We start from the raw sequence: 25331 nt of genomic DNA, 5'->3' as shown, positions 1-25331 counted from the left end.
GTATTCAAGAGACTGCATTCTAATATGCCATATTTAATAGTAACAGTAAAGATCCGCATTTAAGCAGTGTTTTCCAGTCTACAAAGTGCTTCCCTGCACATTCTCCCATCTGATCTTTCCAACCTTGTAAAGTAGGTAAGAATACATGTACTCTGATCCCCGTTTTTTAAAAAAAATTTTTAATGTGGGAAATTATTTTTTTTAATATTCTATTTATTTTATTTGACAGAGAGAGAGAGAGAGACAGCGAGAGAGGGAACACAAGCAGGGGGAGTGGGAGAGGGAGAAGCAGGCTTCCCCGCAGAGCAGGGAGCCCCATGCGGGGCTCGATCCCAGGACCCTGGGACCGTGACATGAGCCGAAGGCAGACACTTAATGACTGAGCCACCCAGGTGCCCCCTGATCCCCGTTTTATTTTATTTTATTTATTTATTTTTTTTTTAAGATTTTATTTATTTATTTGACAGAGACACAGCGAGAGAGGGAACACAAGCAGGGGGAGTGGGAGAGGGAGAAGCAGGCTTCCTGCTGAGCAGGGAGCCAGATGCGGGGGCTCAATCCCAGGACCCTGGGATCATGACCTGAGCCGAAGGCAGACGCTTAACGACTGAGCCACCCAGGCGCCCCCTGATCCCCGTTTTAAAGATGAAGAAAATAAGGGCTTACAGGGGTACATGACCTGTCAAAGAGCAAACCGGTGGTAAGCCAAGGATAAAAGGTTTTTTTTTTTTTAAGAATTTATTTATTTATTTGACAGAGAGAGACACAGCCTGAGAGGGAACACAAGCAGGGGGAGAGGGAGAGGGAGAAGCAGGCTTCCCGCGGAGCAAGGAGCCCGATGCGGGGCTTGATCCCAGGACCCGGGGACCATGACCTGAGCCGAAGGCAGACGCTTAACGGCTGAGCCACCCAGGCGCCCTAAAAGGGTTTTAAGTACAGGTGTTCTGGCCCTGAATTCCCTGTTCTATCACCTCAAGTACAGGCCAACAGCAGGCCAGGGCATTCACTTAAAGCTGGGAAGGGGTGGGTGGCAGGAACCACCGACCTCAGGGATGAGAGTGAGGGAGATCTGAATTTCGGGCAGGGCAGGGAGCCTGGGAGGAGTGGGGGTGTTCATCCTGCTGCAGTTGCCAACTGTCTCTGCAGGAGGCAGCCCTTGGCAGCAAAGCAAGAGCATCTGGGAAGTCCAATGCAGCAAAAATATTGCGAGGAGAAATGACAAGAGAAGAGTATGATGTATAGGGTTATTTACACTACGGTGCACACACGAAACTTAATATAACATTGTGTGTCAGAAAGATTTAAAAAACTAAATTAATTTGAAGAAAATTAATTAAAAATAAAGAGGTGACCAGAGTTTGCGCTGACCAGTCAACAGGTGCTGATGTGAAACGGGACAGTTCGCCAGGTAATGGCACCTGCCATGAGGTCGCAAGGCCACAAGTGAAACCACAGAAATAAACAAGTTCTTGAACAACTTATGCCGAAGAGCAGAGCTGTCTCGACAACAACCAGCAGCTGAAAAAAAGGCCACAGGGAAGCCAAACGAGACAGAGTGATGCGTCCAGGGACAGGGGAGGGCTTCCCCGAGCTACAGCCAGGCCTGGGAAGACTTCTAGGAGGCCTGGGAAGGGTTGGCCTGAAGCCCAGGGAACAGAGAGGCCAGCGCCATCCCCTGGAGGCGTCAGGGCAGGACTGGGGAGGGCTGGGCGGGGCCAAGAGCAGGAGTGCTGGCGCCCCAAGGGCCTCTCCACAGAAATAAGTTTAGGAAGCCATCCTGGCGGCCCGGCCAACCTGGGTGTACCTCCAGCTGAAGCAGAAGGAGCCTGATGTAGGAGCCAACCTGGAATAGCTTGGGGCACCTGATTCCCCAGAAACCGCTAGTGAATTCCCATAGGAGCATTTTAGAAGTCCAAGAAAAAGTGGCAGGAGTCTATGTTACTTCTTTAAAGACCAAGCCCAGTTAAGAATAAATACGTTTTCAAGATGTTTTATGACTACAGCTTCCCAACTGGTCACCACCTGCTTCCCTCTAGTTAACCAAAATCAAATCCCTTAAGCTGAAAGTGTAGGAGTGCTGGAGGTAACAAAGTAAGGAAGATGTAGAAAGCCTTGTGTTGGGGCGCCTGGGTGGCTCAGTCGGTTAAGCATCTGCCTTCGGCTCAGGTCATGATCCCAGGATCCTGTGCAGCAGGTTCCCTGCTCAGTGGGGAGTCTGCTTCTCCCTCTCCCTCTGCCACTCTCCCCTGCTCATGAGCACTCTCTCTCTCTCAAATAAAATCTTTTTTTTCTTTTAAAGATTTTACTTACTTACTTGACGGAGAGAGAGAACGCACACAAGTGATGAAGAATAATTGGAAGAAAGGCAGGTGGGGTCAAGGAGCGCCCCCCGCCCCCCAAGAGGAAACCACCCTTGAAAGGATTTTACACCCACCCTGGAAAGAGCCCTCCACCCTTTTCCACGTGATAAATAGATGACAAAAGCCTGATTGAATGACTGGCGCAGGGAGGGTTAATCAGATTAAAACAACCAGCCTACAAGCCCATAAAAACCCCTAGATTTAGAAACTCCAGTGGCAACCCCCTGGGGTCCCCTCCTTCCTCGGGAGTTTTGTAGATCACTTTGCTATTGCTCAATAAACTTTGCTTTGCTGTCCACCACTCTGTCTGGTCTACCTCTTCATTCTTTGAAGCGGAGTAACCATGAATCACGGGCACCAACGGAGAAAAAAATCCTACAACAAAAGTCGGCAGAGGGGAGGCAGAGGGAGAAGGAGAAGCAGGCTCCCCGCTGAGCAGAGAGCCGGAGAGCCCAATGCGGGGCTCAATCCCAGGACCCTGGCTCAGGACCTGAGCGTAAGGCACCCAGGCGCCCCTCAAATAAAATCTTTAAAAAAAGAAAGAAAAAGAAAGCCTTCTGTCCTGCCCCAAAAAGCCAAGGACGGAGGCGGGGAGGGGGGGCGTTGATGCATCTGGAAAGCAGAAGGAATTGTGTCCTAAAGGGCAAACGAAACATGGGGGGAGGGGGTGCTGACTCAGAAATTCTATAGCAGACAAACTGCCAGATACATGGAGGGCCCATGCAGATCAAGGACAGACTGCAGCTGTGTTGTGTCCCAGAAAGAGTCCTTTCAGCTTCCCTGCCTCCCCTTTCCCTGCCCCACGCCTAGCCCCATCCCCCATTCAACTTCATTTGCCCTTCACCTCTGGGAAAAACTGGTTTATGGTAAAACCCTTATCTTGGTTTTTTCCAATCAGAAGAAATAACAAACAGTCCTAACCAAGAACTCTGGTCATTTAGCACTCCCAGAGAGCCCCTCAGGGGCCTGGGGAAGAAACAGCACTGACCGGACCTGGAGTCAGGACATGTGAGTTAATAGCTCAGCACGGTATCTTCCGCATGGAGCACTTGGACAACTTTCTGATAAGGTATACACTCACGGGCACATTTCATTAGCAAGAAGGCAACAGACACTGGGTAATTTAGAATATGGAACACAAGGAAACAAGTTGAATGATCCACAAGTCATTTATTTTTGTTTTGAGAATGTTAATGAAACACACACACACACACACACACACACTCCTGCCCTATATCCAATTTGCCCTCTTCAGGTTCAACTTTGGGATCCACCCACATGGAAGAGGGCACAAAAAAGATTTTCATGATCCACAAAGTACATGGTTCATTCACTCAAGACTCATTCAAAGAACACTTCAAATGGCAGCCTGCCAACAGAGAAAAGATGAGAAAGCAAGCTTTGGGTGGGCCAAGTGCCGTGCTAGAAGTCAGTAGAGACAAAGTACCCTAAGACCTAGCCCTACCCTCAAGAATCTTAAGAGTATGTTTAGGAATGAAGCCTAAAGTATAAAGATAAGTATGAACCACCAAAGCGCTGTATCACAGGGAAAGGGGAACAGACGTGTACTGAACGCCTACAATAAGCATTTTTCACATATGATCTCACTTAAAAGTCAGTATTCGAGCTTCTTTTTCAACCCAACTCCATTCTGTCTGTTCTTGATTTCTTTACATCGAGAATAACAGTGTGCCATTTTCTGTTACCAAATACCCCAATCCGCCCTCACTCCAAGAGCTGAGCACTCTAACTCATCTATGATGTTGTATTCTTTCTAACCTACACAGCGCCCCCTACAGCAACTTCCTATACACGCTTTTCCAAGCTCCTGGCCAGGCAGGCAATTGGGCTGGCAATGCCTAAAGCCCACAAGTGCGTTGTTGTCTGAGTCCTCTGTGTAACTCTGCTGGGCTAAGAGCATTAGGTGGTTATCCCCATGCCTCAATGGTGAAGTAGAACCGACTCAGAGTTGGGGGAATTAGAGGAGCAAGCTCCACTCCCATCTGCACAGCTGAAAGAGTGTCCCAGTTATATACACATACCCCCATGTGTTCTTACCACTCAATGTGCCACTGTCCTTTGTCTTTTCTGCTCTTTACTCACATTCCGTAGTAAATGGGAGTGGAGGTGCACTACAAGGAGCAGGGAAAACCCCTGGCCTTTCAATGTTTCCTTGCCTAGGATGCCATTCAAGATCTGGAGATCAAGAAATAGATCTGCTTCAAGCTCTTCTTTATGTCTGTTTGCTTCTCAGGGTGATGTGAGTGAGACGGAACGCAATGGGCAGCCTCCATTCCTGAGCTCGGCTGAGAGGCAGCTCCATTTTGAGGAGGTAAGTTGGAACTGGTGATGCCCAGTTGCCCCAAGAGGGCAAATATTCACCCAAAGTGGACTCAGATCATTTGTGATTTCATCATACTCCTTTGAGTGTTGAGGTCACCCACCTTTTCCGCTTTCCTTTCATTTCCCCACTCCTCAAACTGGCGAACTCCACCAGCTGCATCTCTCCCTCTGCTCACTTCCTCACTCAAGCTCCCATCTCGATTGTTTTACACAAACTATCCTATTATCAAATGTCACCAAAGACCACCCAGTGGCCTTTTTCCTATCTCAATTCTTTCTGACACTTCTACAGCATTTGAAATGACTCCTCCTTCTTGGGGAAAAAAAAATAATAGTACTCTACCCTTGACTTAATTTTCCTATTACTTAGTGAGATCACGTCTCTCATTCAACAAGCATTTCTGGAGCAGCTACTATGTGCCAGGCTCCATTTGAGGGAACGCCAAGACGAAAGAGAAAATATTACATTCTGTCCTCAAGGAGTTTACACTCTAATGAAGAGCCTTTCCATCGAGTAATGAGATTACACACAATAAGCTAACCTCTTCATGGAGGGTGGGATGGGAAAAGATGTCTATGTGAAGTACACTACCCACACACGAGACAGAACACCTGGGGTCCGTGGGACTCTGCACAGAGCTTCACAGAGGAGGAAGCATCTGAGAGGGCATTTAAGACAGTAAAATGTTACTAGGCAGACCATATTCTAAGTGGAGAAATTGGCACATGCCCACGAAGACTTGACGGGAGTTGTACGCTCGCTCAGTCAAGGGCCTCAGGCTCACCCTGCTGGAGGTGACGGCTGGGCCCTTTACGGCAAGAGATGAATACAGGCAAGTAAGCAAAGTCTGTTATCACAAAGGGTCCGTGGGTCCCAGAAGTGGGATTAAATTTCATCCTGTAGGTGATGAGGGAGGTACTGAACACTTCTGGAGGGGCGTGTGTTTGTTTATCGGAAGAAAGCAGAGGATTAAGAGGAAGGCCTCTAGGAAGCCCTCTCAAAAGAGCAGAGAGGATGAAGGCTCAAACTAAGGGAGTAGAACCCCTGAGAGAGAGATTTAGGAGGTGCCTGACTACAGGTGGTAGGAGAAGGCCAGGGAGAAATCTAGAATGCCCTGCTGCCTCTGCTTGCCCGCACCTGAAGGCAGTTCTGTCTTCTTCTCTGGTATCCCTGCCACTCCAAGCACATACATGCAAAACACGTATGAGGCAAGGAATAAATACCTCCTGACCAGTTCAGTACTCCCACCTTGCTCACCTAATGGTAAGGTAAGTCTACAGCGAGAATCTTCCGCGGGCCTTGTGCCCAGACTGAGAGCAGGACGCTGCTAAGGTGGGCTATGGAAAGATTGCAGGGCACCCCAGCTGGGTCCTACGTACCATCCGTATGACTCATCCTGGAGTCATGCACAAAATCACACTCCCATCTATTAAAAATAAAAACATGGAAAACAGAGCACATGTTCAAAAGAGCAGTAGCACTGGGGCTGGGCTCAGAAGTCTGGGTCTAGCTCTGGATCCACCACTGACGGGACAGGGCACAGAGCAAGGAGCCTCGCCGTTCTGGACCTCGGTATGCTTCTCTGTAAAATGAACTGAGCGCGCCAGACCACAAAGGCCCCTCTGGCCTTAAACGTGCAATGAAGCTCAGTAAGATTTTAAGGACTCTTCCAGGAAAATCGGTTTGAAAGCTAAGCGATTGGCAGAGAAGGGCGTTGTGTGACCTGAACCAGGAGGGTGAGGTGGCCCTGGCTGGGCAGTGGGGAGAAGAGAAAGAACAGCAACCTGCGAACAGCTGTAGCTTAGGTCCCCGGAAAGGCAATTCACGGGTGCAGACACACATGTGACTTCCTGGCTCACTTCCTGCGCTCTCAATTCTGGATTCCTGCTTCCTTTTATTGTGACTGTTTCCAGCTTATCACTTGATCAGAGTCTATAAATTCTTGTAATAAAATCGTGGACCAACCCTTATACAAGAAGGGGCCTAAAAGATGATCTTGTCTCATTTTTCCCCTTCCAGAACAGGAAACTAAAGAAAGAAGAGACATGTATCAAGCCACAGGGGTATTTAATAGCATTGCAAAAAATAAAACTCGAGTTGGCCCTACCCTGAGAGCAGAGTTCTGCTCACAACCCCACGCTGCCCTTCAGGTACAGAAAGAGACACCCCAGGATTGAGGAGAGAAAGAATCTTCCTTTTTTTCCTCCGACTTCCGGCGCTATTGCTCATGACAAAGATAACTACTAATAGCTGTTCATTCCACCGAATGTTAATGTCATGTGCTGTTGGTGAGTGTTTACTAAGTACTAGGTCTGTTCTAGCCACTGGGAGACATGGTAGTAGGCAGGGCCCCAGCTCTGAAGAACCTCAGATTCTTGTATTTTAGCAGTAGGGATGCAGAGGTGAGAAACAGCTCATCAACACAGACAAAAACAAAACAAAACAAAACAAAACAAAACTCACAGTAAGTTAAAAGTATTACAAAGATAGTAATAACAACTGAGGAGTCTTGAGATAGTAAAACAACTGAGGAGTCTTGAGAAGGCAAAAAAAAAAAAAAATGTTAAAGTCACATCGATAAAAAGTGGCAGAGTTTGGACTCGAATCCACACAGCTCACCAGAGAGCACACGACTTCACCCACTGGGTCGTACCGAGTGACTCGTGCAGCAGTTTGCATGACGAGTGCCCACAGGACTAATGACCAACTGAATGGGAATATATATAATCTGAAGGTTTCTCGGGCATTTTTAATTTGGAGTATTTTTAATTTGGAAGGGAATTCAGAAGAAGATTCTAGTGCATTCTGTTTTGATTTTAATGCATCCTACTGAATCTCTAGCTCGTCCTAATGGAAACACAGATTATAGTTAAATCAAGTATTTTTCCTTTCATTCTATATCTCTATCTACTGTGACAAAACGGATATAAACATTTGCTTTCCTACTTTCCTAAATAGTAAAGATAGCTCTTACACGGTACATACTCAAAACCACATTTATCACTGATGTCGACTGGGATTTAACACATCACAATCCTCTTACTAATATCAGGCCAAGTGCTCATAAAATATTCAGATACAGCAAGTTAAAATAGTCTCAAAATACAAGAATGGCATGTAGCTAGGTCCACAGTCGCAGTCTTATAAAAGATGGACTAACCATTGCCGAGGACACACAAAACCAACCCGAATCTCACAAATGCCTCACATCTCAAAGGCGGTCTTTATACGTCTTACCTTGGCTCTTTTTTATAAGATCGTCTCATTTTTCTAAAAGTTCTCCCTCGGCATCTTTTTTCTAGCACCAATAGCATCTTCTCTCCTAATTACACCTCATCTCAAAGAATGTCACTCCTTTCAAACCCAGAAGACAATCCATTCATGTAGAGCTCTCCGTGGGGCCTTACGGCAATACCGATTAAGCTGAAATCAAAGATCCATGAAGCCACATCAGGGGAAACCCAGCAGCGGGCAAGACAGGTGCAACATCCCCTCGGTGGCTTACGTGTCCCCCTCCTTCTCCCATGAGAAGGGAGATTGGGGTCCAGAAGTGCACCAGGAAACACTAAGACGAAACAGGCTGCCGTCCCTGATCACACACAGCCCTAACCACCCTCTGGACCACTATTTTTTTCCAGGTCTGCCAACACCAGATGACTCAGCAAAGGTGCCGCAATGACAAACAACCACAAGCCCCAGGGCCTGCCCTTTGGATCAGATAAGCTTGGCACCGATATGAAAATGACACCAATGTGAAAACACTGCTTTCCCTTAAATGTAAAGGGATGAGCAAGAAGTCATCAGAAAGTGAGCACCTATCGTGCATCAGGAACTTGGAGAGATGCCTCACCTTTCTTTCAATTCCATGCCAACCTACAAGCTAGGTATCATCATGCTGCCCTCTTTATGCAGGAGGAAACTGATGATGCAAAACAGCCTGAGGGAAGAAAGGCTTGCTCCATGCTGGAATTTTACTCTACGGAAGCAGGTTGGAAATTGCTACTGGAATAAAAGTCAAACACAGCCACTGGGAAGTCATCTACACTGGGGAGGAACAGTGTCAGCCTGGGCAGTTATCAACGGTATTTTGCAAGGATGAACAGCCTTGGAAGAGGGAGAAACACATTCTATGTCTCAGCTGTCCCTGGTCGCTCTCAAATTCACCATCAGTAGCCGCCTGTGACTCTGGATGCTCCATCCCTCAGCTCCAGCTGGGCTTCGCCTGGACTCATCCAGAACGGGGCAGGCCAAGTCTCTCGGTCTCCCGGAGGTAGATGGCTCTAACCCAACAGCTAACATCAAGACAAGTATCATATTCAATAAGCAAATTAAAATTTCTTGCTGATAAGAGTGGAGTTACCATCCCAGGCCAAAGACCACCTCACCTGTCCTATGGATATCCAAGTTTAAAAAATATATAACACACACACACAGATACATATACAATATTTATATATATATTAAATACATAGTATATTTGTTTTGGTTTTTTTTTTTTAAGATTTATTTATTTGCCAGAAAGAGAGAGAGAGTGAGCACACACAAGTGGGGGCGGGGGGGGGGCGGCAGGCAGAAGGAGAAGCAGGCTCCCCACTGAACAAGAAGCCCAATGTGGGACTCAATCCCAGGACCCTGGGATCATGACCTGAGCCCAAGGCAGACGCTTAACTGACTGAGCCACCCAGGCATCCCTCACAATACATTGGTTTTTAAAGGTCTGTTTACTTATTCATTCATTCATTCTCTGACACCCATCCACTGAACCTGGACAAGTATGTTTGGACCTGCACGCACTCAACTATTTCTTACTAACCTTCTGAGGACACTACTAAGCTGATTAAGACAGTGCAAGTGAATTATTTCCAAACAGCACCTGTCACCCAGAGGGGCCCTAAGCTTATAGGCAACTGGAGACAGATGCTCTAGGACTCTAGACTCTCCATGGCTATGAGGACCAAGGTCAGAAATAGGCACAGATAATAATCCAAAAATGCCCAACTTTGGAATCCTTTGCATCAAAGGTATGAGAAACAAAACAGAACTTTTGTTCCCCAGCCCATCCTCTGCTAGAGGAAGGCAAAGGGAAGTTCAGTGGTCCTGTGTTCTGCAAAAGAGAGAAGAGAAGCAGGCCAGGTTACCCCAGGCCCATGGCTAGGATTCCCCAGTCAGCAAAACACAGGCCGTCTTTGTCTCTTTCTTGAAGTGAATGAGCCAGGCCCTAGGGTGACAGTAATTTGCTTCTGCTCCCCTAAGACAAAATGTCCACCCAGCTCCACTTACAAAGGAAGGTCTTCTGCTAGAGAGGACGTCCTTTGCAGAAAGATCTGGCCAGTTACCAGGATGACCAAATGCCACAGTTCCTGCTGCCCTCTCCTTGGAGGGCACCTGCCATACATTTATTTGTATCCTTTGCACTGATTGCCTAAAAGATGCTCAATAAAAACTTACAGTTGAACAGATCAATGGATGGACAATAAATAGACTAAATCCTTCAAGAGCAGAGGCTAGCCAGAGCGCAGTGGCTGGCGTACAGTAGCCAAGCCATAAAGGCGTGCAGAATTTGAACACTCCTCGCTGGGGCAGCCTGAATATTTCATGGGTCCCGCAGGGGAGGTAAAAAATCCAGCCAAAGCTTTTCACAGCAGCTGCTGCTTTAACAGAATAGAGGCCTGTGAAACAGCGGCTTATAATGGTCGGTCTCTATTTTCCATTTCCTGTGGATTTTCATTACCTACATCGTCAGCACATGCATATAAACCTCAGGATGATGTTAGATATGCACGTGTATTCTTCCACGGTATCAAAAAAGGCCTGAATTAAAAGAGACAGGACCACCTCTTTTTGAGTCAGGATTCCATCACTACTTAGTTGTACGGATGTGGGCATGTTGCAGAGTTTCAGTTTCCTTAAGGACCAAGTGGACACAGTCGTTTACACTTGCCCCACAGGATGCCGGAGCAAATGAAGCAAGGGATGGCCAAGCCCTAAACATGTGACTGGAGGCTCGGTGCATGCCAGGAAGTATGGCATGTTTTGGGGCAAATGCAAAGAATCATCATCCTCTGTGCTGCCTTCCTGGAGCCCATGGCCTGGTAAGTCCTTTTGAAAAGGATAAAGTGCTGCCCGAATTCAGAGATTATGATCAACTGCAATGGCCAGCATTGTTTTCACCTGTCTCCACGTGGGCACCATTCTCTGCTGCTCTGACTAGAAGCTCCAGTGGCAAGTGTCAGTGTCCCCTCTTTCCTCTGTACGCCTACCTCCCCCCATCCCAGGCTCCCAGTTCAAGAGTTCAGAGTCCACACTCTGTGGTCCCTCAGTACCTGGCATTGAAGGCCTGTCTTCAGGCTGCCACTACATTGCATGAAGAAGGTCCATTTCTCCTGGTGGCCCTTCAGCTCCTGGCTTCTGCTAGAGCCGAGAGGAAAACACCAGGAGGACAAATGCTCTGACACCCGATCGCTGCAGAGAGAGAACCAGCTTTGCACCAGCATCTCCTGAGGTCTTGGAAAATGTCAGAGTACCAGATGCATCTGCATTGCGAGATGCCTACCCCCGAATGAAGTCCTCCTGTCAGTGGGAAGGAGTCCGCTCCCACATTCAGCCCTCAGCTGCACCCCCATTCCTCTCTCTCTCTGCAAAGCAGGGCAGAAGACATTACTTTCACAATTCCCAATTTCTACATTCTAGAACACAGATGAATTCTCTTCCAGGGATGTGCCCAAGTAACTTGTGTTTAAATAAACAGGGATCACTATGGCATCGTTCCTTTCTTTACTGTCTCCCTCCCCTCTCTAGGATGCAAGCTCTCCTAGCCAGAAACTATGGTGTTCGCTATAGTTTCTGGTATCTAGAACAGCACCTGCCACGTCACATGTGGTCAATAAATATTTGGTGGATTAACTGGCAGCGGGGGTGGGGGGTGGGGGAGAGGGTAGGAGGAAGGATGCACATATTCCGAAATCCTTCTCTCCTGCAAGAGGAACAACTGTAGCCCCAACCTGGAATCAGAAGGCCAGAAAAAGTGTGGTTACCATGGCAACCACAGCTCCAAAATTCAAAACACCCTTCAAAACTGCCACAGGTCTTTGGTGGGAAAAGGGTTAGTTACTCCTCTTTGCAGACGGTACCTGGGCTCTGGGTCGACCATTGCTTCTGACCTGTTCTCACTTTCTGGAGCCTCTTTTTGGGAAAGGTCAACCACCTCCACCTACAGATGCCAAGTTAAACGCCCTGAATAGAGACCATCCTTAGAAGAACAGCAGTCTCGGGGCACCTGGGTGGCTCAGTTGGTTAAGCGACTGCCTTTGGCTCAGGTCATGATCCTGGAGTCCCAGGATCGATGCCCACATTGGGCTTCCTGCTCAGCAGGGAGTCTGCTTTTCCCTCTGACCCTCCCTCCTCTCATGCCCTCTCTCTCTCTCTCAGATAAATTAAAAAAAAAAAAGAAGAAGAACAGCAGTCTCTGATCTCTGGGCACTGACAGTCTGATGGAAGACACAGATAGCACAAAGAAATAAAAACATGAAAGAAACCAACAGGCTCAAAGCAAACAAGCCATTACGTAATCATCCAGATTTACATAAATGGGATATGGGGGGGTAATTATTCAGCTTCAAGAGAACTTCTTGCAGGGCGCCTGGGTGGCTCAGTCGTTAAGCGTCTGCCTTCGGCTCAGGTCACGATCCCGGGGTCCTGGGATCAAGCCTGGTGTATTTATTGACCACATGTGACGTGGGCTCCCTGCTCCACGGGAAGCCTGCTTCTCCCTCTCCCACTACCCCCACCCTTGTGTTCCCTCTTTCCCTGTGTCTCTCTCTGTCAAATAAATAAATAAATAAAATCTTTAAAAAAAAAAAAAAGGACATCTTGCTTTACAAAATGATTTACACTAGAATTCCATGAAAATCAAGTTTCTGTACAGTCCTTCATTCGATTATTTACTCCTTCCCTAAATACCTATGTACTGAGCTCCTACGATGTTCCACGCAAAGAGCTCAGCAAGCACTGAATAAAATAAATGCTGAATAAAATAAACTCTGCCCTCACAGCTTATGATCCTGTAAAGGATGCAATGTGACCAGATAATCGCAATTTAGGAACATAATCATAAACTAGGACATGTAATAAATACCAGAGTCTGGGGACGCCTGGGCGGTTCAGTCAATTAAGCATCTGCCTTCGGCTCAGGTCATGATCCCAGGGTCCTGGGATAGAGTCCCACGTTGGGCTACCTGCTCAGCGGGGACCCTGCCTCTCCCTCTCCCTCTGTCTGCCACTCCCCCTGCTTGTGCTCTCTGGCAAATAAACAAAATCTTAAAATAAAATAAAATAAAAAATAAACACCAGAGTCTGGAAATACTTCCTGGAGGAAAGACCCAAAGGAGAAGAAAAGAAGGGCAGCATGGCAAGGTGGGCCGGTGTTACCAAAGGGGAATTCCAGCTGAAGGAACAGTGTTTGTGGAGACCAGGAAACAAGAGAAAGCGCCCCACTCAAGGCACGGAGGGGCCACTATGGCTGGAGGCACGGGACTGGGAGCAGAAGCAGGAGGGGAGCAGAAGTGAGGTCGTGAAGACCACTCTGGCTGCAGCCAAGAATGAAAGGACAGGGCTTCTCGGAGACAGGGAGACCAGCGAGGAGGAAACTTGAGGAACACACATGGGAGAGATGGTGGCCTGGAGAGGAGCAACGGTGATGGAGTCAGGAAGACGGGCTTGAAGAACACCCTCTCAGAGGAGGGAAGCCTCATGAAGCTGACCGGTCCCCATCCGGAACTGAGGGAGAGGAACTGGGCTGGAGGGCAGAAGGACCAGTTCAAGGACACCGACGCGGAGTTTTGAAGAATATCCCCATGAAATGTCCATTAGTCACTCTTAGGTCTGAGACTACGGCTCAGGAAAGAGAGGAGGTCTGAGGTATGTGAGAGTCATCACCATAGAGAAATAATTAAAGCCACTCAAGTGGATGAAACAAGCGTAGATTTAGGAGGAGGAGGTGCAGAGGGAGGGCAAAGGGAAAAGGAGAGGGAAAAATAAGAAACCTGGAGTCAGAACCTTAAGCAGACAGACACTGAAGAGACAGACAGACAAGAGCAGCCCATGAATTGTAAAAGCTCATTTTCAGCACCTATTGGTAGATAGGAAAAGCGACATCTCATAATTGATCAAAGAAGTAACCACTGTTCCAGCTTGTGCTAACCAGAGGGGCAAACTCAGAGGCCTCACAGACCACCAAAAAAATCTCACTTTTACTAACTAATAATAACATTAGCGTAACTCTTCAGACGCGTCTACTTAAACTGTCTTACAAGAGGAAGAAGAAATGTGTACTCTCCACTTTACAGAGGAGAAAGACGCCCAGATGTGGAGAGATGGAGTCACCCGTCCAGGACCACACAGGAAGAAAATGAGCTGAACCCCAGCCAACAGCCTAGCTGCCTCGGATGATCCCCCGGACTGGTGCTAGGACATTGGTCCTCCGAAAGACCATCCACAGACGAGGCCTACGGGAGCTTCCTGAGTTTGCTGATGAAGACAGGCTCCATTCCATGCAGAATGGGCTCCCCAGACACGGGGTGGGCTGAACGCCGAGCTGACGTGCAGGGTACCTGTAGTCCAGAGCCATCTCTGCTGCTGACCAACTTCACGGCCTTGGACGTCTGTTTGTTCCGAGCTGAAATGACCCCACAAATCCCAGCCACCACGAAGACTAGATTCTCCGGACAGTGGCAGAGCCAGAACTATAGGGACTAACAGGTGGCAGCTGAGTATAGACAAGTAAGACAACACTGTGGTGCCATTTAGGTCCTAGGACCCTCCTCCCCTGTCCCTTCCAGCCAACTTTTTCCTCAGACCTATTCTTTTTTTTTTTTAAATGCTGTAGTCTGACTTCCATATTCTCCTGAAATTATCTTTTTCACGTTGCTCTCCACACAGGCCAGGAGCTCCTCAATGGAAGGGCCGTTTGCGTCCAGCCCTGTATCCCAAGCACCAGCACAGCCCTGTAAGTGTCCCCATAATGTTTCAACTGTGAGAATCAGCTCTCCTGAGTTCTCTGATTTTCCACCCTAATCTCTCTAACTACAAAGAAAAAGGATGTCGGGCGCCTGGGTGGCTCAGTCGGTTAAGCGACTGCCTTCGGCTCAGGTCATGATCCTGGAGACCCGAGATCGAGTCCCGCATCAGGATCCCTGCTCAGCAGGGAGTCTGCTTCTCCCTCTGACCCTCCCCCCTCTCATGTGCTCTTTCTCTCTCATTCTCTCTCTCAAATAAATAAATAAATAAAATCTTTAAAAAAAAAAAAAGGCTGTCAACTCACAGAAGCATTTAAGGAAGCAACCCAAGCACGGAGAAGGCATTTGAGAGAGAGGAATCTTTCGGGGTCCCTCAGAACTTTCCGAATGGGCGGGCCACTCTCTACTCTGGTCTTCCGACACGTGTGGCCGCCAATCCTCCCAATAAGTCCACAGGGCCCCACGGCACCTGTGACATCCAAGTAATCACTAGCACAAACCGAGGGCTTCCCTCAGGATCTGCAAGCCACAGCACACGTTACTACTAAGAATAAGTCTCTGAAGGAATGTTCTCAAAGGATGACCCATCTCTCGTCCTCACTGAAGACAAAACTAGAGAAAATGTGTTTGAACCTTACCACGGGGGATTTCAGTCAGATCTGAGGAAGAACTTTCTCAGTAGCGGGCCTTGAAACATAGAAAGAAGGAATCAAGAGAGGTGGTGCAATCCTCTTTTCTGAGGTCTTTTTTAAATTTTTTTATGAGGTCTTCACCTGTCAGGAAGATGTGGTTCATCACAAAGATAGAGAAAACACATGTTGCCCCCCAGGCTAAGGGCAAACTGCTCCCTGGAAAAGTGCCACCCTGTTCAGAATAACCTTTATTCCTGCTATTCCATCCAACCCTGAGAAGCAAACAAAAGGTCAGGAAGAGCTTGGAGTGTAATGACCCAGCTGGAAGGCAAACACTTGCCGGATCAGGGCAGATGGCTCTGTGGAGTCAGACTGGCACTAACACATAGGTTCGGGAATGGGAACCACAAGGACGAGGCTAAGTGGCATCTTTGTTGAGTGGGTTCTTCCCCGCACTTTGGAGAAGCATCTCATCCTCATGGCTCCTCCAAAAACAGTGCTGTAGAAATTCTTCCCCCCTCCCCCCTTATTTCACAGACTCACCTGTCCTCCCCTGTCCTCAACGTAAGGACTTACGTTCTACCCCACCTTCTACAGGGACAAAGTAACGGAAGAGCCGATGAAACAAAATGTCTATTGCTTAAAAAGGAAACCTGGATGATGGGGGCCTCAGTTGGCTGGGCGTCTGCCTTCAGCTCAGGTCATGATCTCGGGGTCCTGGGATCGAGCCCCGCATCGGGCTCCCTGCTCAGCGGGAAGCCTGCTTCTCCCTCTCTCACTCCCCCTGCCCGTGTGCTCTATGTCAAACAAACAAATAAATAAATAATATTTTTAAAATAAATAAAAAATAAAAAGGAAACCCGAATGAGAAAACATAGTGGGTGATAATACACCAAACATGCGGCCAATGCCATAGTGAAATGATGAGCTTTATCCTTCTCTTCCCTACGACCCCAAATTTTACATTAACTAGCTATTTTATTACACACACAATATCTACTGGCTTTTGGGATGTAAGAATTTCTTTTAAGAAGCTGGAAGACCCTTGCAGAGCCTCAAAAATGTGTCACCAAACCGACCGTCCACTCTTTCTGTATTTTCCTAACCGTTGAGTCAAATGATGCAAGGGTTACCATACTCCCCTTTCCCCCTCCGGGCCTCCTGGGCAAATTCTTTTTCCATAGTTGTGAAAGAAAGGGGAAAAACCAAGTGGGTTGTTGGTTTGGGGTTTTTTTTCTTTTTCTTTTTTCCCCCTCACTCAGCCCCCTCACTTCCTGACTGAATTTGCTAACCAAGAGGCAGCAAGACTAAAACCCTCTGTGGTCAGACCGAGTAGGTAAGAGGCAGCAGGCTGAGAAGACGCATTACTGCAGCGACGTGCTGACACCAGGAGATCTCACGAAGCACCAAGAAGCTCGGGAGAAGTGACATTTAGAAACCGGCCCAGACTTGAGGTCGGAGGCCAGGGTTCCCGGCCATAACCCAGATCTGCCAGCGCGACACGCCTATCGCCTTGTTTCCTTATCTCATCGACAAATCGGGGTTGAACAACCAGAATCTCAACACGGAGTGTGTACGAAGGATGCAGAACAAAGGACTTCACACCATCGGACCAAAAAACAATGTATCGGGGGCTCCAGTGGAGGGGCAGCGGATTTCCTTATCCCTCCCCTCCTCCACCACTGATCTTAGCTGAGCCACGGCCACGTCTCGCTGATGATTCTGAACAGTATTATCGGAATTGAAAATCCAGACACATAGCGTCTGGGAAACAGAGGAGAGTATTTGACACCAGGACTATTTTTAGAAGGTGGCACGTGGCTGCGCACAGCGGCCGGGGTCGGGGCGGTGGGGGGGGGGGGGTGGAGCCAGCCGCTGCCTGAAATCTCTTTGTTGCAGCTCGAACCATCTCCGTCCTGCCCACGTTTGATTTTCAGTTTTGCATCCTGTATGGAAGCTTTGCCATCTGCTCTACGAGCAGGAAGATGCCTCAGGCGCCGAAATCACAGAACAAGAGCTGACAGACCACCCCCCCAACCCCACCCCCACGAGATGTGTAAAAGCTGTATCTTCCTTCATACCAGACACAACAGCCCCTTGGCACATCACCACACCAATGCGGGCTACGGAGGCAAGAACCCAAGAGGGCAAAAGCTCCAGAAAAAGCCCTCGGGCTATAGAAAGCTCCTGTACACACCGCAACCCAGCAACCGCCCTGGGCTCTCAGGCCAGCTTGGTTGGGTGTCTAAACACCTGCTCCAGGGCCCAGTGGCTCGCGCACGGAGGTCAGGAAATTCCCCACTGGCAGCTTAGCCATTCAGACGCCTTAATGGAAAATAGCGTTACCCTAGAAGCAATTATCAGTGACCAGCCTAGCAACTGGTGGATGGAGAGGACTCGTGAGAAACCTCACCGGGCAGAATCATCACTTGCTAATCTGCCCCAGGATCATCCGTGGCTCCTGCCTGATGCGTAACTGGCGCCCCCTGAGTGCGTAACCACCATGGAAACTCTTAAAATAACCAACTCCCACAGAGGAGCCTGGCCACAGTGAATCAGTCCATGGGCCTCCACCTCGACCTCCTCAGTTTCCACGAACGGTTAGAATTTGAAAACCACATCTCCAGCCAAACGCTAGCCGAGCAGTTTTCCCAGGCGGGTCAGCACGGGCCCCCCACGCAGCAGTGCTCGCCCACACGCCCTACAGCTTTCTCCCCGGAGCCCTTCCCATCCTGCTGACCTCATTCCTACCTTCTCTCACACCCTTCCCCTCCACATGTATGCTTTCTCAAACATGCAAGAGCCAACGATTTCCAGGCCCTGGAGAGATGGTACATTGTCCTGCAGAGAGCTCAGGCTCTGGAACGGTTCAAATCTCACCCTTGCTTCTGTTTGACCAGGAGCGAGTTAATCTCTGAACTTCAGCCTTCTCAGCCGTTAACACCCACCTGGGGAGTTTCTTGTGAGGATTAAATGGGATTGTGTATTGGAGGCACTCTGCCAAAACTTGGCACCAAGTAAAACGCAGTCCCCGGCCTCGAGAATTTATAGGTCGGGTAGAGGCTCTCACTAGTTTCACCTAATCCAGCACCGGTTACTTACTTAATCTGCTGACAGATCACAGGTCTCCTCTGCATTTGTTTTTGTTGTTTTGTGTTAAGAAAGAATGACAGTTCTCAGGCACCTGGGGGGCTCAGTCGTTAAGCGTCTGCCTTTGGCTCAGGTCATGATCTCAGGGTCCTGGGATCGAGCCCTGCATCGGGCTCCCTGCTCGTGGGGAGTCTGCTTCTCCCTCTCCCTCTGCCCCTCCCCCTGCTTGTGTTCTCTCTCTAATAAAATCTTAAAAAAAAAAAAAACGCCATTTCTCTCCCCCCACACTCCCTGTGCCTCTCATACACCGCAGGGTGTGCACAGAGGTGATGGGTAGAGTGTCTGGATGCACAACTCATCCTGCTCCCCTGGAAATGGAGCTGAAACCAGAAGCAAGACTCTCTCCAAAGGTCAGAGGAAAGGCTGAAGAATCAAGATAAATACACCAATGATACCATTACCTGCCAACCCACACACCAGCGAGGCTGGCACCACCAGATGGAGAGCCTGGCCTGCCAGGCTGGGCAGAATCAGTGAGAGGCGCCGCCTGAGGTCAGATGTGTGTTGCAGAGAGGAAACCTTGAGGCTCCAAGTTGAAAGGACTCTAAGCAGCCTGAGGATGTTACAGAAGAAGAGGGGACAGAACAGCCAAGGGGCCATGGTAGCCCAAATAATGACAATACTGGGGGGGGGGGCGCCCTGGGGGGCAAAGAAGCAGAGATGTACTGCTGTGTCCTCTGGAAAGACAGCCTACAGGTAGTCATCCACACCTGCTCACTGGGCCCTTGTCAGTTTTCCCCTCTCCCTCCAGGGAATGAGGACAGTATGCCATCCTGCCAGACGAGGGTTCCGTCCAATTTCCGACTTTTCACCAGAATCCAGCAGGTCAGAGAGTTTTGAACAATCACCACAACCAGTTATGGCCAAGGAATTTAGGGAGACATGCAGGTACTAATTCCAAAAGCTTGCCCCATCAACTTCACTCTACCATTTTTGGGGGGAGGCTCAGAGGGCAACACGGCCAGCAAAAAAAAAAAAAAAAAAAGTGCCATCTTATGTTAAATGGTAGCTAACAATTCCCAGTCAGAGGGCTGGAAGAACAGTGCGAGGCTCGGGCCCCTAACTCACCACCCAGTTCACACAGAACAGCAAGAATCAGCTGCCTCAAATACCACTCTGCACATCTCTCCCAGATTCTAGAACCTATAGCGGCTCCCCAATGGGCTGAATCCTCTTTGTATACAGAGCACACTGTCTGTGGGATCTCAATGCATCTTTGTTGACTGACTGATAAACTGAAATTCCAACTCTTCAGCATAAATCAAGTCGGTCAGCCCATGCGTTCACCACCCTATTTTCCACATCCCTCATCGAGGCCACTCTTGGTCATCCATTCCCATCTTCAAGCCAACACCCCCAAACTGCTTTCACCAACAAGCATCTGGTCTCTATTCAAAATTCTGCTCTCAGGGTGCCTGGGTGGCTCAGTGGGTTGAGTGGCCGACTCTTGATTTCAGGTCAGGTCACGGTCTCAGGGTCCTGGGATCAAGCCCTGCTTTGGGCTCCATGCTCAGCGGGGAGTCTACTTGGGATTCTCTGTCTCCCTCTCCCTCTACCCCCCACCCCATGCTCTCTCTCTCTCTCTCAAATGAACACATAAATCTTCAAGACAAAACATAACAACAACCACAAAACCCTCTGCCCTCTAAAGTAGATGTGTGGCTGCCTAGGGCCGGGGAGAGGAATAGGAGCACTGAGGGTGATACATAAAGGGTATGGGTTTCCTTTTGGGGTCATGACAATGCTCTAAAATTGACTGTGATGAAGTTTGTGCATATTTGGGAACATACTAAAAACCACTGAATTGTATACTTTAAAAATGAGTGAATGGTATGGTACGTAAATTATATCTCAATAAAGCTGTCACGGGGAAAAAAACCTCAGCTTTCAACTCATCTCCTCCAGGAAATTCTCCCTGACTTATGAATAAAGATAATTTCATTCCCAACAGTAGAGAAAAAAAGAATCATTCTTCCACTCATTTTTAATTTATTCACCAACAAAACACTATTTTTTAAGAAGATTTTATTTATTTATTTGACAGAGAGAGACACAGCGAGAGAGGGAACACAAGCAGGGGGAGTGGGAGAGGGAGAAGCAGGCCTCCTGCTGAGCAGGGAGCCCGACGCAGGGTTTGATCCCAGGACCCTGAGATCATGACCTGAGCCGAAGGCAGATGCTTAACGACTGAGCCACCCAGGTGCCCCAACAAACACGTACTGATCACAATAAAAGGCCAAGTACAGTGCTAGACAGTGAGGATACAAAGATGAGCCAGACAAAACTGGGTGTGAATTATTTCACTACTGAACCCGAAGGTCCTTGGTTCCCCAAACCACACTGACTTGACCCTTTCTCCGCTTCTTTCTTCCTAGGGTTAAAGGATGGGAAAAAAGGGATCTCCCGATCCTCTTTCTGTGTTTAACTTGTGCAGCTAAAATCCACAGCCCCTTGCCTTCTACTGCATCAGACTCCACTGCAGCCGGAAAGGTGCTTTTCTTGCCTGTGGAGAGGTAGATTCCGGAGGGGCAATGTGAAGAGGATGGATATCACGCAGGGCCTGGTGTGCTAATCCCCCCTGGCTAAACCAGGCCAGAGCAGAGCAATTTTCCAATCCCATCAGGTGTGAGGAGTCCCAGGTGCTGCTCCAGGACACTTGAGTGTGTGAGCTCATACTCTCAAGCGTACATCCACTCCACGCAAGATACTCACAGAATACTGACAATAATCCTTCACCCTGACACAGCACTTTCATGTGTAGGAAACATTTTCACGAGTATTACTCCTGAGACACATTTCCACCTCCATGGATGGAGAAGGTGAGACACACAGAGAGGTGAACGAAGTGGGGTATCCAAGGTCCCACACCTACTAAATGACAGAACTGAAATTTAAACTGAAATCTCCTGGGGGCGCCTGGGTGGCTCAATCGGTTAAGAGTCTGCTTCCGGCTCCAGTCATGATCCCAGGGTCCTGGGATGGAGCCCCCGCATGGGGGGGGGGGGGTCCCTGCTCAGTGGGGAGCCTGCTTCTCTCTCTCCCAGACCCTCTTCCCCACTCATGCTCTCTCACTCTCTCTTAGATAAAATCTTTAAAAATTAAAAAAATAATTATAATAAACCGAAATCTCCTGGCTTCAAGTCCAATATTCTTTTTGCTCTACTGTCCTCAAAAGCCAACTCTTTCTCAGGGTAGCTTGCTGGGCATCCACAAGCTTCTACTCACTTGATTGCTTCTTTTCTCTCCAAGGAGCCTTCCATTTCTAAGACCTACACATGATGGGGTTTTGTCTTTGCCAAGATCCAGAGAGATTCCAACAGGAGACAGTGTAACAGTGGTTAAGAGTAGAGATCTGAGTCAGACCAATTTAGGTTTGAATTCAGAGTCTGCCTTTATTCTACACATACACGTATATTCTTCTAATCCAGCAAGCCATCATTTAAAAGACCTGCCTTCATCTACACCTACAAGGTGAAAATCCTGCCTGATTTTAAGAATACTGAAGATTCCACAGCACCTTTAGACAACTCTCAAAACCAAGAAAGCCTTCCTTAATTCCAACCAAATCCACCTCCATCCTCACCCAATGCAAGACTCTTTCCCCCATATTTTGTCCTCCATATGCATGGCAAATCCCAAAACCAAAATGGGGTCTCTATTAGGGTCTCTCACATTCGAGGGGAAAGCTGACAAACTGTGATGAACTATTTTCATTCAAGATTAGCTCCTGGCTGGCTCAGGTGGTAGAGTGGGGTTGTGACTTCAAGCCCCACATTGGGCATAGAGATTACTTTAAAAAAAAAAAAGAGGAGGAGGAAGAAGAAGAAGAAGATTAGTCCCCACCAAGCTTGCCCCTCTTCCCTCTACTCTGTGGAAAAGGCAGCAGGATGAGGTACCAGACAGAAAGAATTGTTATCCTCAGGTCCACAAAAAGCTCTTTAAGGATAACCATTTCCAGTCCACAGAAAAGAGATCCTGGAAAGCTTAGCATAACCCCACTGATTCTTCAGTGTCCCCTCAAAGACACAAGGTTCTCCCTACTTCTTTCTTCTTCTAAAGTTTTTTTTTATTATTATTATCTATTTATTTATTTATTTTTTAGTAATGCTCAAACCCATGACCCCAAAGAGATCAAGAGCGGCAGGCTCTTCCAAATGAGCTAGCCTGGTGCCACCACCTTGCTTCTTTTGCCTTTGTCCATATTGTTCCCCTTTCTTGATCTCATGCCCCTGACCTCATACTTTTCCTGCTGTTTTCTACCACCCGTCTGTATTTGTCACAGTTTGAGCCTCTCCCTTCCAGAAATCTTGGTCTTCCCATGGTTCCACCTCCTCCATAGGAGTGAAACTTACATGTCTTAATTGCTTGTACAAGTCTCCGCCCACTCTCCTTCTCAAAGTTGGCATCCCCTTTTCTACCCAGCCCTTCCTCCTCTCTGCCCAGGACCCCATCAACATTAGCTGGTACCAGACTGAGTTCAGGAGAACATTCAATAAATACTTGTTGAACTGAAGTGAATGAAACTGACAAACTGTGATTGTTGTGAACAGCCTGGGAGGAGGAGTCCTGGCCAATCCTTCAGCTGTCTTACACCAGGCAACAAACCTCTGTTAAGAGACAGGACCCGGGTGCCTGGGTGGCTCAGTTGGTTAAGCGACTGCCTTCGGCTCAGGTCATGATCCTGGAGTCCTGGGATCGAGTCCCATATCGGGCTCCCTGCTCAGCGGGGAGTGTGCTTCTCCCTCTGACCCTCCTCCCTCTCCTCTGTCTCTCGTTCTCTCTCACGCAAATAAATAAAATCTTAAAAAAAAAAAAAAATTAAGAGACAGGACCCTAGCGTCTAAAAGTAAACGAGCAGAGTCCATGGTATGGAAGAGTCAGTGAGGATCCCTCTCCCCGCCAACCAGGCGGTGGGCTTGGCTCCAACACACCTCCTAGCCAAGGCTCTATGGAGCTGCCCTATGGTTTTCTACACTGAGCGATAGGACAAAGTGAACTTCTCCCATTACTCAGATGCCACACTAACCCGGGCAAAAAAGTAGCCGGCACAAACCAGAGTGGGGCAGAGCAGCTCTAGACGTCTGAAGACTCTTGTAGTAGGAAATGTGAATCGAGTACTCAACATGCAAACTCCAGCACGTCCTCTACACATGTGGGCTAGGAAAAGCAAGCAGGTGTGGCCAAAATAACATAAAAATTGAAATGGAATTCAGCAATATGAGCCTAAGTGGAGGCGCCCCTTAACCTCTCTCACCTTCTGTTACCTCCATGTCTTAAGTGGAAATAACAGCAGTACCTAACTCAAGAGTTTTCGCGATACGTCGTGCTCACTGTTAATGACCTGCACATGATAAGGACTCAACAGATATTAGCTGCCATGGTTTTATTATGCATTTTGCTATGAGGATGGAATGAGATGGAATGCGGCGGGAAGCCCTACGCAGGTGTGTGACACAGGAGAAAGTCGCAGGCCCCCCGGCCCCGGCTTGGGGAAGAGGGCGACACGCGTGGAAGCCGAAGTACCCCCGGCCCTCGAGCGGGGCGCAGAGGTGCCGAAGCCCACTCTGGCGAGGGCCCCCTCCTCCCCCCCGCTTTCCTTCCCGAGGTCTCGGCCAGGACGCCCCCGGGGAGGGCAGGAGAGGGGAAAGGGAAGCCGGCAGGGGGGCTGCGCAGGGACGTACCTGCTTTCACTGCACTCCTTCCGCTCCCTCACCCTGAGCCACTTGCGGAGGAGGAAGCGCTTTCGGCGCGGAGAAGCGCTGGGTGTGGAGCAGTTGGACCACGGGGTGTCCTCGTCGCTGGAAGGCGTGATCTCGATGGACGGCAGCTGCAGGAACTCCTTGCCCGGGGCCAGGACGCCGGGCAGGTCCCGGGTCAGCCCGGCCTGCAGGCTCTGCTCCTGCACGTTCTTCGTGCGGCGCGTCTTGAAGCGCCGGCGTCGGAGCGTGGGGGTCGACGAGCTGGACCAGAGCGGGCCCTCGGGCGCGCCCTGGGGCTCGGGCACCTGCAGGGCGGGCGGCTGCAGGTTCTCCAGCATGTTGGCCGCCGGCATGGGGGCCCGTGGCGGCCGCGCTCCGTCGGCGCCCTCCGCCAACCGCCTCGCTCCCCACCCCTGGCCGCGGCGCGCTCGGCCCGCTCCCGTTGGGAAACGCTCGCCGCTCGAGCGGCGCGGAGGACAAGTTCCTCTCCCGGAGCGCCGCGAGGCGGGCGGGCGCGCGCGAGGCCGCCGGGCCCGAACTTTCCGGTGCGCGCTCCCCCCGGCCGTCGGCGCCGGCCCGCCCCGCCGCCCGCCGCCGCCCGGCCGCCCTCCTGGGGCTCCCGCGGCGCGCCCGCTGGTTTTTCTTCCGCGCTCTCCCCGGCCTGCTTGCGTCTTCGCCTTAGCGGGACTCGGCGGCGCGGGGCCCCAGGGGGCGGCTCGGCAAACTCTCAGCGGCTCGCGATCGGCCGACCGGGCTGGGGAGCCGGCGTGGCGCTGCAGGGAGGCGGAGAGCGGGAGCGAAGATGGGGGGAGAGAGAAAGAGAGAGGAAGCGAGACACTGGATAAAAACAAAAAAGGAGGAGGGGAGAGCTAAGAGGGAGGGGAGGGGAGGTCATTTCTGGCCAGAAAGGGCATGCACAGGCAGCGACAGCCAGAGTAACTGTACGCGAAATCCCTCGGGGAGGAGGGACTCTACCTCCGAGTAGAGGCTGTTCCAATCAGCCTAATGAAACAGGATCACAAACCAGACTTTCTCAAAGCAACGATTGGCCAGGCAGCGCTCATTAGTCTCACGCCCAGCTTTTTCTTTGGGGGAGGGGGGGGGGGGGAGGAGGAATCAGGAATTCAGTCCTC

General features: G+C 49.4%; 1 protein-coding gene across 1 annotated transcript in view; it reads right to left on the bottom strand.

Annotated features, from left to right (window-relative positions):
• GRAMD1B (GRAM domain containing 1B) overlaps window positions 1-24742 on the bottom strand; it is a 169275-nt gene extending 144533 nt beyond the window's left edge. Inside the window, exon 1 of the mRNA XM_035009171.1 lies at window positions 24181-24742. Coding sequence (XP_034865062.1) covers window positions 24181-24551 — 371 coding nt within the window. The 5' untranslated portion in view covers window positions 24552-24742. The remainder of the gene's footprint in view (window positions 1-24180) is intronic.
• Between the last annotated feature and the right edge of the window lie 589 nt (window positions 24743-25331).

Source organism: Mirounga leonina, unplaced genomic scaffold (genome assembly GCF_011800145.1).
Source record: "Mirounga leonina isolate KUSES-001 unplaced genomic scaffold, KU_Mleo_1.0 Mir_153, whole genome shotgun sequence".
Classification (NCBI taxonomy): Eukaryota; Metazoa; Chordata; class Mammalia; order Carnivora; family Phocidae; genus Mirounga; species Mirounga leonina.
The sequence above is the reverse complement of the archived record's forward strand: the minus strand, read 5'-3'. Positions and strand labels throughout refer to the sequence as shown.